The sequence below is a fragment of the Lepeophtheirus salmonis genome, chromosome 13 (assembly GCF_016086655.4).
Source record: "Lepeophtheirus salmonis chromosome 13, UVic_Lsal_1.4, whole genome shotgun sequence".
NCBI lineage: Eukaryota > Metazoa > Arthropoda > Copepoda > Siphonostomatoida > Caligidae > Lepeophtheirus > Lepeophtheirus salmonis.
The window spans coordinates 47,206,457-47,223,001 of NC_052143.2; the positions used below are offsets into that span (position 1 = coordinate 47,206,457).

At 32.1% G+C, this 16,545-nt stretch overlaps 1 protein-coding gene across 3 annotated transcripts in view; it reads left to right on the forward strand.

Annotated features, from left to right (window-relative positions):
• The window catches only part of Gfrl (Glial cell line-derived neurotrophic family receptor-like), a 77,592-nt gene that overhangs the window by 45,563 nt on the left and 15,484 nt on the right, over positions 1 to 16,545 (forward strand). For 2 of the 3 annotated variants that reach the window (XM_040722955.2, XM_071892853.1), the window contains exon 3: positions 15,659 to 15,787. In XM_040722955.2, coding sequence (XP_040578889.1) covers positions 15,659 to 15,787 — 129 coding nt within the window. Of the gene's footprint in view, positions 1 to 4,267; positions 8,694 to 15,658; positions 15,788 to 16,545 lie in introns of those variants that run through there. The other variant, XM_040722954.2, reaches the window with a different exon arrangement.

Sequence of the window (16,545 nt, forward strand, 5' to 3'; positions counted from 1 at the left end):
TCGAAAAAAACCATCGAAGGTACCGGTCAAGACTTTCGGGACACCCGGTATGTACGAAGTGGGATTTTTGTTTATTTCCCTCATCTTTTAGCTTCTCTCGGCTAATCTGATAAAACGTCAAGTGAGCTATTCTGCTTTTCTCCACAATATTCATATAATTTTCTTGGTGATCTCGATAGTTTTCGGTTTCTTTCTTTAGAATACCGGAATATCATACTAATTTCAACTATGAATATTTAGACAACTTTTATAATCTATTATATTTTTATTGACTTAAACGGTATAACTAATGTGCAAAAAAAAAGCAGTAATTTTGTATCTTTATGATAGGGTTTGCTTATTATCTGCAGAAATGGACAATATATGTATGTGAATATATTTACTATGTATATAAATCCCTTCTAATATCATTATTAGTATTTAAATGGTTTACTGCCTTGCAAATGAGTTTACATATATTGAACTGGGATTTAAAAGACAAAAAACCCAAACATACTATAAATGTCTTTATGAAACAAAAATAAAGTTAAGAAGCAATATTATTTTAAAACATAAATCAAGCCTTGACACGATTCTAATGTTTATCCCCTAGGTAAGTTTTGCCTATGTGCCTTAACATTGAATAAAAAAGAGTCTTGTTGTCTTTTCATCATCCTTTCATCTGATATCTGAATCATGTTTCTAAAAAGACTTATTTATGAGACTGATATATCAATACTGAATCTATCCTTGGATCTTCTCCAAAAGCGCCTTCAGGTCTTATATCAACGTAGTACCTACTATTGTGCATTGAAGTTGCTTATTAATAGAGTCATGACAAAGATGTTTTAAATATGTACAGATTTGTAAATAATATACTCGTAGTAACGCATTTTAAATCATGAGTTTTTTGCGAAAAAACTCTGAATTACAAATTAGAAAGCCGTATTATATGTTCCACCATAACTCACCAAACTCTTTGTTTATCATTCTGTAAAATAGACAAATAAATAAACAGAGTAGTAAAAAATAAGACCTTTCTCTTTTGTATTTTTTGTTGTTGTTGCCATTACACGATGAGTGTGTCTTGTATTTGCCATATCTAAAAGAATATTCGTTAATTCTTAAAGAGAGAGCATCCCAGTATAAAGTACGTGCCCACATGAATGGCGCAAAGTAGCATTGATGCTGTTATTTTTCATTTGGTTCCACTGATTAAGTATAACTAAACATTATAGTAGTATATTTGCTCCCTCTGACCTAGGAATCTTCTTTGAACTATATATACATAAAATATATTTCCTTCTCTAGGAATGAACGAGACGTACACTTACGCAAACTAAGTTCAAAATTGATGATTTGTTGGGGAGCTGTAAGTGTAAATCTATGTTGAATTCAGAATTTTAATTTGTCTTACCGACATTGGAGTAATTCCTACCTATGTTTTTGATAGATACGGAGAGGTATATGAGTTTATTTTCTTCCTTGTTCTCCAACAGCTGTTTGTTGCTAATCTAATGTAACGTTATGACAGCTAAGCTGCTATCCTCCAAAAAATTCGTCAAATTGTCAGGATTTCCATATCCTTTTTGGTTTCATTTTTAGTATGCCGGCAGCAGTGGCCCCAAAACTATGAAAATTCCGTATGTCTAAAAAAATTAATATCATGTGTTTTGAAAAAATTCAATTCAATTTTCCTTTTAAAAAATATAAATGATTAATCCTTCTTCCCATAAAATCAGTTTTAAAAAATTGAACGACTAGCTCTATGTACAAAGCGCTCGGGAGAAATTATCATCATGAACTCAATGTGGGTAGATTTGATACTCGCTCGCTTCTGGGGATGAAATATATTTAATGGAGTCATTATAATAATATAATTTTTACTAATACTTAATCAGTATAACTCTATCTAACAAATTATAGGAACATTTACAACAAAAGTTTTTTTGTGTCTTCTAAAGAAAACTATTTGTCATATTTAGAACTTATAAAAATCAAAAAGACTCTGTTAAAATTCACATACTTACATAAAAAATATTTGTCAATTTGGCATCATCAGTATCCTTTATTTGAAATAGTTCTTTATAAATTGGTATTTCGCAGGAAATATTAAATATTCTTTGATATCGAAAGGAAATAACTACGTACTTGATTACTCGAATGATATATAAAGCTTTCAAGTTTTCGTGATTCGAGCTCAAAATTATGTCAAGTTTTTCAAAACATATTTTGGACGAGTTCTAGTAATTTGAAAAAAAAAAAAAAATTATTAATTCGTCTTACTCGAGTATTTTTCGAATTCAAGTAAAAATGGAATCCACCTCTATTTAAGGGATAAGCTCGAACTTGAAGCTCGGCAGAAATGTTTTCAACCAATTGCCCTAGAACCAAAATTCCTTTCAGCGTAATTTTTTACTATAGAGTAGGGGTAAAACAGACGGAACTTGTTGTTATGGGTTTGCTTATGGATTGCTATATTTTGAATAAAAAGTTGTACGACTTTTCAAAGGATCTAAACGAATATAAAATGTGTTCCAAGGGTACATATTTTCATTTGTTTGACAGTAGATATTTATACATACTTTCTTTTATTCTAAGGGAAAAAATTAATGCAGATTTTTTGAAAAGAAAGTTAATAGATAGAAGGTTTTTGTTGTTCTTGTTTTCCTGTGCGTGCCCCAAAAATGTACCTTTTATGAGTATGTCTTTCATGTTTATTCTATGAACATACTACAAAATATACTTTAAAATTGCTATATAAATATGATATATTTTACATTCAATTTGAACTTAATGCTCCAATTCATCCGATAAAAGAGACCTTAGAACTTTCAATTAAATGAAATAAGTGTTTGTTTTTATTCCTGGATTTTTAGATTAGTTAGTGTGTTCCTCAATTGAAACTCATTCCTAAAAAATAAAATATATATATATACCAAAGTATATACAAAATGAGCAATATAACAAAAAATGGCAATTCCTCCTTAATAAGGTTCAAAATTTATTTTATTTAAAAAATCAAATTCAAATTTTCAAAATGGAAATAAAAAAGGGCCTACAGATTATTTTTCTACTATGTCTGCTCACCCTGAAACTTACAATACGCCTTGAGTACGGCCTTACCTCATTAACACAAAAATACCCCGTCTATTTTGTTTTCAGCTGTATATTTCCTTGTCGTAAATATGAAGTGTTGAGATTTTAAATCCGGATAATATATTTTACAATTTATTTCCTAAAATTAATTTATTTTTTCTTATACAGTTTTGTCAGTTGAATCTGAGAAGCACACTTTCATAAACACTTTTCATGTCAGAATTGCCAAGATAGCAAAGTTTAAAGTTTTGTTTTTTTAAAGTGTTTTTTATTCAGGTCTTAAATAATAATACATTTTGATAATATTTTATATATTCATATAAATTATATATTTAAACGATTCGAGGCTCCATAAAATTTTTAAAATTGTTCCAACAAAATTAAAATTAATTATTATGTCGTAGGTGTTATTCAATTTTAAAAAAACCTGTAATTACATAAAACATTAAATTTTCTCGGACCCCTTGTTGTCAAACCTCATCAAAAAAGTTATACTCCGTTGAATAAAAGTTTCGAAGCATATAGAAAAAAATCCTCCTTTACATCGAATAGCATACACTATGCTCAAAACACATGTAATTAAAAAATCAAGCTTATATGTTGACTTGAGGTAGCGATCATCCAGTCCTGTATGGTCACATACACCCCACCCCTTATTCATCTTTAATTTTTTACTCTAGGATGGTACAAACTCCCAGGATCCTCGAGCAGTCGTAGAAGAAGTTTTTTCCAAAAAATATACTTTTGTAATTCTGTAATGTGCTAAAATTTAATGATGGCCATAGTATTGAAAAACAGGCCACTCTTCCACAAGAGGGGGACGTGCTTGTAATGTATTATGGATATTCCTCCTTTTGATAATTCCCCATTTTTTACGTAATGGGTTAGGATTATTAGAATATTATATATCTGGAAAAAAATATATGTATAAAGAAATTTTAATATATTTTTTTTTAATTAGTTATATAGTAAACATTTAAGGGAGTAATATTAGTAGGGATGTTGAAAATTGTCAAAATCCGCGTGAGGATAATTTTAAAAAAACTATATGCGTATAACCTATTAGTGGTCTTTTTCATTATTTCTCCCTGTTTTGAAAAATTCAAACGTAATAGAGTGCAAAGAGCACTATAGTTATAATTGTGATCTCTATCACTAAATATATCGTCTGTAAGTCTTTGTACAGGGTGAAACAACAAAATCTAATGCTCAGAATTTCAATATTTTTCCAGTATATATTAGGACAAAATTGTTTATTATCTTTTTGTGGTGAAATATATGTATATGCAAATGTTTCCCTTAGCAGCCATAAGATCTCCATAGAGACCGAAGATTTCAAAACTATTCCATATTAAGAGTCAAAACGTATATGCACGGTTGTGATCATTTCTGAGAACAACAATCTAGATATTAACTCCCTGGATCAAGGAGGTAACAGTCCAAGGGTCTGAAAACAGGACACTGCTCCCTGCCAAACCTCCAATACGATACAAGATTTACACCAGAAGCACTGCTACAATTGTGTGTAAAAAAATATTTGGTCTCCTAACCTAAATCCAATGGTATACTTTGTCTGAGTCAAAGGTAAACAGAGTTCCTCACACAACCAATAAGTCCCTGATCGACTCCATCATCCCAGAATTTAGAAAAGACTCTAGTTTATAGGGCCTGCACGTTTAGGAGCCGAATCAAGGCTGCTATTGCAGCAATCGGAGGTTTTATCGATTTATATATATTCTCAATGATTGTATCGTCTGTTAATTTTTTGTTTTTTGAATATATTTTAAAAAATTACCTTTTTCTATTTATTTTAGGTATCTTGTAGATAGATCAATAGCTTCAGATTTATTTGTTATGCCCTACGTATCAAGAGCGGTAAAAATAAGTCCATTTTTAGGGAATTTTTATTATGTTATGATTTTTTCATTAAGGTTTATCTCCTTGGAGATTAAAACAGTGCTTAGATGACAGTGGGATTCGATAATTACCATTATTTTATCCACATATTCGACAATTGGCTGTCCAGAGCGTGCTGCCTTAAAATTACTAGAACGAAACTTAAGTACCTCGTAATTGGCTCTTACAATATAAGAAACATTAGCTTTAGTTTTTTTTTGGCCCGCCTGGCTAGCAATTTACCTTTTATCGAAGAAAAATCGAAAATATGGGTATTTTCTCTCTGTTGGTGTCCATATTTGACGCATGCTCAAGCAAACCTGAGTCAAACAATCATGTGAATTATACAACGCAAGATACCCATTACTAAAACCATCTATTGGAAAAATACATGATTTATTTGTCCAACATCTACTATTAGGACTGTGTTGGTCCTTATACTGTCTTTGGAACGGTCCTGTCAGTCCTTAGAACTGTTGGTCCGTGGATAGTATTCTAAACATATCCATGGTTTATTAGAGCAAATAAGAGATATATTAAGAAGATATTTGCTATCTTTCCATTATTATGCAATATAAAACGAACATCTTATATTTTTAGTAAGTTATATAATTTGTTCTATATGTAACTGAGTAATTAAGAACAGGAAAATCCCCTCTATGACGTCATAAAAGATATATTCTATCTTCTTTGGCGACCAACATGTGAGACTCGACTAAACTAGACTGGACGCCGGTCCTCGCTCCTAAATAAGAACCTGCACAACACTACCTATATACTATAATATAATATTATGGTTTTTTGTAAATATGCTCTGGAGGGCAAGTTTGTTTTTTTCGCCCATAAGTTGATTTTTTTCCATAAAATAAGATCGATTCCTTGTTAAAAATCATAAAACAAATTATTGTAAAAATTGAAAAATGGAGAACGGATATTGAATAAGAATTAAAAAAAGGGAATAATTTTTTTGTATAATCCTGGTCTTATTTAATGCCTGAATAAAATAATTCGAAATAAAATAAGTAATAGGGTCTTAACGTCTTAGAAATATTAAATTTTATATCGTTCAGAGACAACGGAAGAATTGATATCTCAATCCCTCAACCTCAAATATTTGTAAAAATTAGTATTCTGACTTGCGTATACTACTACAAGTAGTAGTATAGCTGAATTATGTGTGTGCTTAATTGCTTTCTTTCTTGTCCCCCTCTCGCTCGCTCGCTCGCACTCTCTAAGTGCTTTTTGAGCAGCCTTGGGAAGGATGTGTTTCCTTCCTCGCAATATGCATTTAAGGAATAAATTAGCCCAAGAAAGGGTTTGTATTTACAAATATAAATACAAATATGTAATATTATGAACATTGTATATTAAATTAGATTTGCCCTCTCCATGTTGCAATATCTATGTATTTATTATTTAAAGCCAGCCAATGAATATGCAAAATACAATTGTAGGATTTGCTTATTTTGTAATTTTTTTTTATATCTTTTTATTCCTTCTACAATTATTTTAAAGGTAGATTCCTGACCGTTAATCCTTGTTATTTGAGATCCCTAAAAATGGATACTAAGTCAATACGTATCCAGGACGACTTTCTAAAAGTACTCTAGATCCCCTGCTTCTGTGGCAAATTGTTCTTTAAACTGACAGGAGATTTGTATGGGAGCAGTAAGTAACTCAGTTTCCCTCGGTGCAAAATGTTCTTGACTCAAAAAGTATTTCCATTACATAACATGTCACCTTTTGTGAATTCTTTATCCTATTTTTGTTTGCTATATTTATTTATTTTTGTAGAAAGCGCTGAGGGTTTTTATCTTTTTTTTTTTTTGCTTTGCTTTTTGGTACTATAAGATATTATTATTTCATGGACTTCTTCATTACGATATTTATATTGCATTTACTTCTCAGAAGGATGTTACTCGTGTCGTCATCCTGATAAGTGTGGGAGGGGGCTATGGAAGAGATCCATATGCAAAAGATCAAATCATTATTGGAGACATTACTACTTAGAAGGCTTTACAAATTCATTTGTAAATTATTCTAATAAAATCTATATCTAGAAGAGAAGAGGAGAGAGGGGGGAGAAAGGGAGAGATTCATAGAGGAGAGAGGAAAAGAAAAGAAGGGAAAGTCGTCCATTCTGCGCATCCGCAGAAACAAAAAAAAAGAAGAAAATCTCGTAAGGTCACTGGTGGTAGTGGTTGTTGTGGCTCCTTCTGCTTTTTTTTCTCTTTTTCCTTTTCTATTTCTTTTTTCCTCTTATTTTTTTTCATTGTTGTATTATTTAGAAAAAATAAAGATATCACTTTTTAACAGATTTATATTAATATTGCAAGTGTTTATCAAGAAGATACTTTCCTCGTGTGGGTCGTCTTATGTACGACTCGAGTCCTTCTTCACTCAATCTCTCTCTCTCTCCCTCCTATGTTCTTATAGCTATATGGAAGATATAAGTGTTATTTAAGTGAGTCAAAAAAATATGAAATGGTAATCCGACTCAAATTTTCGGAGATTTGTTATTCCTCGTTGATGCAAAGAAGAGCCGGGATTTGTCATACTTACTTGAAACGAAAAAGATTTGAGGACGACTTTGAAACATGATTCATTTCACTTCTCTCTTCTACTCGCACCTTCTTCTTCTATTTCTTTCATTCTTATTATTGGTTTGGGCTTCTTCTTGTACGTTAGGGACTCTGTTCTTCGGAATCGGTCAACTATTATATAACAAATTGTACAGGTTCATTCTTCGCGATAAGAAGAAATTACTGAATAAGTCCTTCGCCACAGTGTCGGCTCTGGATAATATCTGCCACAGGGGGTGTTGGAAAAAAAACTTCTATATTAGTGCGTTGATTTTCGAGTTTGACGGAAATAGATAACGTGATTTTTCCAACGTCAAGAAATACATCTCATACCTACCTAAAATAATAATATAATTAATTCAATTTTTTATAAGTGAGACTTTAACTCGGATTTTTGTTTTTGTTTATTGCTGACTGGATTGACTCCTTGATTAATATCCAGTCATATTTCTACAAATCCCTTCCTCGGAACTCATCATCCTCAATCAATCAATCACTTAATCATAGATTCATCAACGTCATAGGATATATAATTAATATAATCTACAATTATAATTACTTTTTTATTGTCCTTTTATACAATACTGACTGTCATTACATTTTTTAAACAAAATCCATTGTTGAAAAGTATTTTGTCATGAGCCTCCGGTTTTTGAGGCCTGAATTTTTTAGCTGCAGCCATTGTAATGAGGCTTGGTGAACCATGGCAGGAACCCACCTGCAAGTACGTGTTGTTCTTCAATTACTTCCTATTGCTTTGTCTCTCCTACCCTTCAACCATAAGGACCAGCGAATCTCCAGAAAGGGATTGTTGCGAGCCCATATACCCCTTTTTGACACCAAATCCGTCGGAATTTTTTACTTCAAAATCTCCATCTGATAAAGACTATCCCGAGCCTACGCTTTATCCGGAATACCCCCCGGAAATACCTGATAATATTATTACTCTACGAAATAATATTCGCAAAAAACAGGAAACAGAAAAAAAACAGAATAACAAAAAACAGATAAAACCTCTCAGAACAACGACGACTTCTCTAGTATCTAGAGGTCCTACAACGACAACGAGAACCAGCACCGCCATTACCCGTATTCCTACTACAACAACCAAACCTCCAAAAAAAGATCCTGATAAAGGTAATGACGGACCATTTACATCAACATAGATATTCAATTAATTATGTATATATACATGTAAAATGCAGGAATCCCGGCCAGTGTTATATTTAAAAATTGTAGATCTGCAAAAGATGTCTTCTTTTAATCATTATTTCTCACCATTTTGAAAATTTGATTGTTCTCAGGAGGCAAAGTGTACTCCGGGAATATCTGTAGGCAGATATATCACGGTCTTTCACGGTTTCATATTTGTAGTATATTCCATCAGGTAGGATGTGTACGCTCGCCTGGATTCCAGCAACGTTCACATCTCTACATATAGTATATACCATATTATATGTACTTTTGGAACATTAACACAAAAAAAAGCTGGAGTCAGTTTTTTAGTGAACGAATGAATTAAGATGACATTTGTACCTTTTAAGGAGCTATCTTTCATTTACATTACTAAACTACTCAAAAATTTCCTCTGGAAGTACACTGTAAGATATCTAGAAACATCATAACAAAAAAAAAAAAAATGATATATGATTGTATGGTTGAAAGATCATGTTTAAGACGAATTAAGTCTCCAAATTATTACTTACCATCTGGGATACCAGAAGTTTGAATAAAAAGCCTCCATACTTAACGCATGGGTTGGAAAGTCCCGGGGTTCAGACATAGATGATGCTATTTTTTTTTATTCGCCTCATTTTTAGTGAGTACTAAGTTTCAAGAGACAGCTGTCAAAATTTTATGGCAATACATTTTATTGGTTTGTGAGTCACAGTTCTAAGTGTGACGCTACTTTTGTTTATTGCAAAACAATAGATTAACAACAATTTTGTGTCTTGATTTTCCACTGCTCCTTGATAGGAAAAAATACTGTTCAAGCTAAGCAATGGCTGGAAAAGTTGTATCGGGAGACGGTTCCAATAAGTGAATAAATAATAATAATTTAAAAAAACCAATTTTGAACGAAAAAAAGCATATTTTCTTTGTTAAGCCCCGGACTTTTCATCCCATGTATTAGCTGTCTATTAATGTCTTATTTTTTTCTATATATGATGCTGCTATTCAAAATGTGCACTATTTATATTTTTAGTATATTAGTAAGAAATTGTATTTTACAGTTTGTTTGTAAAATATTTAAGATTTGGTCAATTATTTCCAGTTGTTTCCCTGTTTTATCAAAGATAATATTCCGCCTTTTTGTTCAATAACAACTATCACTTCAACTTGAGCTAATTTTTGCTATGTGATGTATTTTGAACCGAAAAAAAAAGTTAGTGGGGAGAAAAAACTAAGTATACAGCCCAAAAATAAGACAGTATGTTCCATATATCAGTGGTTCTCAAGCGGGGGTACGCGTATCTCCTGCGCAACTTGAAGTTTTGAAAAATATTTTACTAGTGGTACATCCTTTAAGATAAAAATATATTGCGTTAGTTAGTGGTGACATAGCTGAAGAAATATTTTGCAAGGTGTGCATTACTAAAAAACGGGTGAGAAACCACCTAATACGATTAAATTTGTCCATGTCATGTATTTTGAAGCGAATAAATGTTTGTGGAGGTGAATACTTGTATTCACCCCCACAACAGGAGAGTTTATTCTTTATATCAGTGGTTCTCCATCTTTTTTCAGTAAATTACCATTGTAAAATATGTTTTCCATGTATCAAAACGCCTCAGTAGCCAATTTGAGAACTGACGCCTTATAGGATATGCACCATAATTTGTACATCATGCAGTTCTCACAGAAATTTAGGCAATGCTCCAGGGCATACAATTCCAAGGTGTTGCATTGAATAGTTTGTCATTCAGGAGTGTGTACTTTTATCACTCTATATACTCAGCAATAATAACAGCAAACAAACATATCTTTAGAGTGTTGTTCAGGGTAGGTACACACAAGGTCAAAAGGTCTGCATAGCATTAATTTTAGTTAATTAGTGCTTCAAAACAAGTAAAATATATAACATATAAATGTGTATACGGTAAGGGTAAAGATTCAAAATATAGTAGGGAGTTACATATATATATATATATATATACCGAGTGGTCCATTAAAATCTGAACACTTTTAATTTTAAACTTCAGCAAGATATAATTTTTTAATTAACAATAGGCTTTACACAAAATTAATACTATAAATAGTTGTGTGTCTCAGCTCTCACAATCGTTAAAGTAGCCGCCCTTAGTGGCAATCATGGCTTCCAGGCGGTACCGGAAGGCCTGGCACACGGTACAGATTTAGTCCTCTGTCATGGCGTCCCAGTGCTGGTGGACACTGCTTTTTGTGGCCTTCAGTATTTGGATGACAGACACTGCAGGCCTTCGTCTCCATATGCACCGAAAAGCTGTAGTAGAACAGGTTGACATCAGAGCTGTTGGGGGCTAAAAGTGTCAAAAAAGAGTTCAAAAGAACTCAAAAACTCATTGAAAAGAGTATGGGAACGAAGAAGATGGGTTTATTTCGTTGCTGGTGTCAAAAGTGGCCGTTCCACTCACTTTTTTGACAGTACTCTGGGCAGTCTGGTGTTTTCTTTAACTCCTGCGGGTCCAGATTGGTCTTTTTGGCAGAGCCCTTCTCCAACTTTTGGGACTTGCTGACGGCGTAGAAGGTGGTCTTGGAGAAACCCAACTGCTGGGAGTACGCGAATGGAAATTCGCCGATCACATTAAAGTGTCATTTTCTCGACTTGTACATAAGATAGAGAGCTCAGGTTTGTTTCGTTTTGTAGCTAATTACTTATGCTTTAATAAATTGAAATATGAATTAATTACAATTACTCAAACTTCATTAATTATTGAATTAGTAAGTGTACAGGTAGTATGGAAATTAGGGTAATCCAGAAAAACGTTATAGCAAGTTTATTGAAGTTACGACTTATAAACTTCGTATATAAAATTTTAATTAAATTTCCTTTAACATATACAAATTTCATTCAAAATGGCCAAACCATCCCAGCCTTCAATGTTGCACTTAACGGCGGCACAGACATTTTTATGACCGATTTTGTCCCATTCCTTAACCAGCGAAACTTTCAGGCTCAAAAAATTCTTATGAGGCTTCTCACATGGGTAATTCCAGGTTTATGGATGGTACACATTTAGAGATAAATTTGGAAACTAAGCATCATATTGAAAAGGCATTGATTTGTATTACAAAAAATAAATAAATATTTTTGTTACAGTTATTGCGATAAAGATACGCTTGAATATAAAATATTTTGAGAGAAGGGGCAAAATATCCAGCATTACCAATATTACGGATGTTACATTTGTGTAGAATTGCCCACATGTGTTTACCTCAATAATGAACCACAAGGATTAACCCATACGGTAAAAAATCGGGTATTTCTGAGGCCACTCTTCCTTTATTTCCTTACTCTAATGACTTATTGTAGTCGATTAATTAAATGTTCCTGACAGCTAAGCTGCTCTCCTTCTAAAAATTCTTCAAATTTTTAGGGTTACCATGTTCATTTCCTGTTTCTTTTATTTTATATACCAACGCCATGGAATTTTCCCTCTTGAATTAACTGAATGATCACTTTCCCTCGGTTCTCTATCAGGGTCATGCTGTGAAAATACTGTTTTCATGACTTAAAGAGATTAACCGGTTCATTATGAAGGCTGAGTCTATTATCACGAACCTTCCACGATCTAGAGACAAGTATAAATTTAAGATTACCCTGTATTTATGCTAATGAAACAATTGCCTTAATTGATGAACTTCAAAAAGAAACTTTTAATAAATAAAAGTCCAAGTCCTTTTTAATAATAATAATGATCATGTCCTAATTTTAAATTATTTTCTATTTTTTACGATTTTGAAACATATTTTTGCTTTCATTTTCTTCTCGTTTTGTCTATGAGGTCTTATATTTTTTTTTTTTTTATAAAAATATATATATATTCTTATTAAATTATTCAACTTTTTTTTCTATGGTATGTTTCATGCATGGTCAGTTTCTTTTGTTTTAAGGAAAAAAGTATCTTTTTTAAATCATAAAAAATGTCAAGAACAGGGGTGAAACAACGAACATTAGATTTCTATTCAAATTAGATTTCTTGTCAAAACATGTGCTCAAAAATATACATATACATACATGTTAGTGATGTAAAGTTCGAGATCCGTTTTGGTTTCGTTGTCAGATTTAGAACACATTCTTTTCTAAGCCTTAGTCTGGTTTGGGCTATGATATTCTTCATTGAATGTTACAATTGCTCTGTTCAAAGCAACTAAATTAAGTTTTAAAAAGCAAGATCCCTTTTATTCGTTCTCGAGCCTTCAAAAATAAAATAATTTTACATATGCTATATTGTACCAGAGGTAAGAACTCCAGGTCTGCTACTCGACTTGGACTCGAGTCCATATTTGAAAGACTTTCGACTTTACTTGACCACGCAATAGTAGATTCATGATTCAGCATTGGTCTATTCTTCTCAAAATCTTAGTTTTGTTTGGCTATGTTACCTTTGAATGTTAACGTTACATAAGCTTTATTTTAATAAATCACTATCAAAGCAACTAAATTAATTTTCTAAAAAGCTGGATTTTTTTTTTTTTTTTTTTTTTTTTTTTGAGGTTTCACAGATAAAATTATTTTTACAATTGTTATGTTATAGCAAAGTTAGAGACTCAAGACTAAACTTGGACTCGATTTGATCGTACAATAATAGACTACTGAATTAGCATTGGTTATTTTTCACAAAATTTTAGTTTTGTTTTTCTATATTACATATACTTTGATTCTAACAGATCAAGAACAAGGCAACTAAATATAAAAAATTTCAAAGTAAGATCTCTCTTTTCGATTTAGCCTTCAGCCTTCACACATGATATTGTTTTTACAATTTTTATTTTATGTCAAAGGTAAGGAATCGGGAATTGCAACAAAATTTGGACTCGAGTACATATTTGGAAAAACTTATGACTCGATTTGACTACACAATAATAGACTAGCTAATTAGCATTGGTTTATATTTCACTAAATCTTAGCTTTGTTTTACAATGGTTCATATCGAGGGTTGAAGAACAAACTGTTGCAACTTTAAAATTACAATTATATAGGTTATTACTTATATTTCATCCTAGATCTCTAATATTTAATGTTAATATTAAAAAACAGAGAAATTGAGACTGATGATTTTACTATCTAAGGATTACCCGGTGTTGCTCGGCTAAGGAAGGAGAGGGAAATCACATTGAAAATGGTCAAATTAATTGAAAAAAAAATCAGAAAGTATTTTTATATACTACTAATAATAATATGAATGTTTCGTTGTTGTCGAAAAGATCCTGATAATTCTAATTCTCTTGAAGTCTACAAACTATCCGGTTTAGTAAGGCAATCTACAAAGGCTCATCATCGCAGCAACTCCCCCCCTCCCCCATCATCTTGTGACATTTTTCTTAAAAAACTTAAAATTGACATTTGGTGAAAAATGGCAGAAAAATTAGATAAAAAATCAAAAAATATTCAGAAAAAGACAGATATTTCAGTTAAACATCACTTTTTATTTGGCAAATTTATATGCAAACGAATCTTCAGACAAATTTCTACAAACTTTATTCCTTTTATTAATCCCATATTCCATTGGAAGTTCATTTTTTTTTTTCACCTGAAATAAACGAAATTGCAATTTTCACCGATTTCTTTTTTTAGCCCATAACTTTTTTTGATTTTTAATCAACTTAGAAAACGTAGTAATTGGTATAGTTGTTTTTGAAACAGCAATCACTTAATGATAAATAACTCAACCCCCTATTTAGTCTTCTTGAGCTGCAAAAAAGGGGTTTTGGGTATAGAATAAGCACCCCTTATATAACCTCCCCAAAAATTGACACCCCGTGGTAGCTTGTCCCAGCTCAAAAGAGGGACCCATGCAAAATTTCAGCCTCCTAGGTACAATGGTGTGGAAATGTATAAAGGACATCTACACAAATACAATCTTTCTTATATATATATACAAAAAAGATATAGATTTAAAAAATAAGATTAATTTTATTAAAAAATTTGGGAAACACCATTATTCATACTGAAAGAAACGAGTTTCCATGCTTAATTCTATAAAGTAAATTATTGAGTTACGACAATTTGGCATTAAGCCCCCGTTATCCTCATTTTCTAACAGATTAAAACCAAAGTAATTAAATTTAAGTTTTGTTAAATAAGAGTTTTTCTTTCTTTTAATCTCGAGCCTTTCCAGATAATTTTTTTTTACATATGTTATATTATAGCAAAGAGACTTACAACTCGACTTAAAATTGAGTCCATATTAGAAAAACTTAAGACTCGACGATTTCATTCCACAATAGTAAATTACTGAATGGTCTATTCATTTCCAAATGTTAGTCTGGTTTTACTAATTTATGCTTGAATGTTACATATGCACTACTTCCTAAACTAGAAACTCCTAAACTTTTGAACTAGAGCAGACTGAGACTGAACGAAACAGGAGTGCAGTCCTCAGTCCTAAATAAGGACATCATACACAATACTAGTCTCGAGCTTTCAAAGATAAGTTTGTTTTCACATATGTTATTTTATACAAAGGTGAGCACACCACTTGGGGGGAGGACTTGAACTGAACTTGTGAAGAAAAAATGCTTGAGACTCCACTTTAAATATTAAGACTTTGTCTCTGATCTCTCTATCATACCGTCCTATATTTTAAAGAAACAGGTCAATCCAACTTATTAATAAAGAGCAAGACTTGAAGGTCTTTAAGTTTAATACGAGTTCATGTTAAATGTATGTATATATACATTATACATATTTATAGATAATATATCCCCCCTTTTTTCTTACAAGTCTTAAAGAGCCTTCTCATTTGAAGTCATCATAAATCTTCCTACTCCTCTCTCTATGTTTTTTTTTATCCTTAATATCATCCTACCTAAAAAAGATAGATAATAAGGAATATTACAACAAAATGTATATATTAATTTAGACCTTACATTTATTTTATTTTAACTTTACTTTGTAGGTATAGTCTTTACAGTCAAGCCTACATCAGGATCCCTAAATTGCCTGTTAGCACGACAATTGTGTTCAGAAGACTCTGCATGTTCTCAAATACTCGAAATCATCCCCAAAGTTTGTGGTATCGAATTAGGTAAGACATATTATATTATTATTAATACTAATAGTATACATTCCGGGTAATTGGTAATGTGGATTTACTAGAGAAGGGGTGTTTCTTCAGAGCCAGTGCCGGTTTTAATTAGGATTGATTATATATAGATAACACATAAGCAGAAAAGTCCTGGACGTCACTTATTTATTTTGTTATTCTGAGTATTCAATTATTACGTAGACTGCTATATATATTTCTGGCCTAGGCCACATTAAGTGTTGCCAGGTTCAATTCGATATTTCCTTTGGTAAGTTTGACATTTTTTGTCAATGTTTTGACATACAGCTATCATTTGTGCTGTTTACAGTGACTTGAAAAAATTAATTTGGCAAAAAAATGGAATTAAGTCGTGAACATTTTCGTGCGATCCTTTTTCTCAACTTTCGACGTTAATTATCACGACAAGAGAGCATTGATGAACTGAAATCTTTGTACGGCGATGAAGCACCATCCCATAGCACTGTGAAAAACAGGTTTATTGAATTCAATCGTGGCCGACGCTCACTCTAAGAGGAATTCGGTGAAGGTGGACCAAATACGGCTGTTGTGCCAGAGAACATTGATACCGTGCGTGAAGTGATAATGCAATGTGACATACCGTGAGATAGAGGTACCTTTGGGTATTTCTTCCAGCAGCATACATTCGATATTGCATGTACACCTGTCCGTAAAAAGGGTTGTTCCGGTTGGATCCCACATAATTTGGCAATCGCTCAAAAGAAGGCTCGTGCCGATTT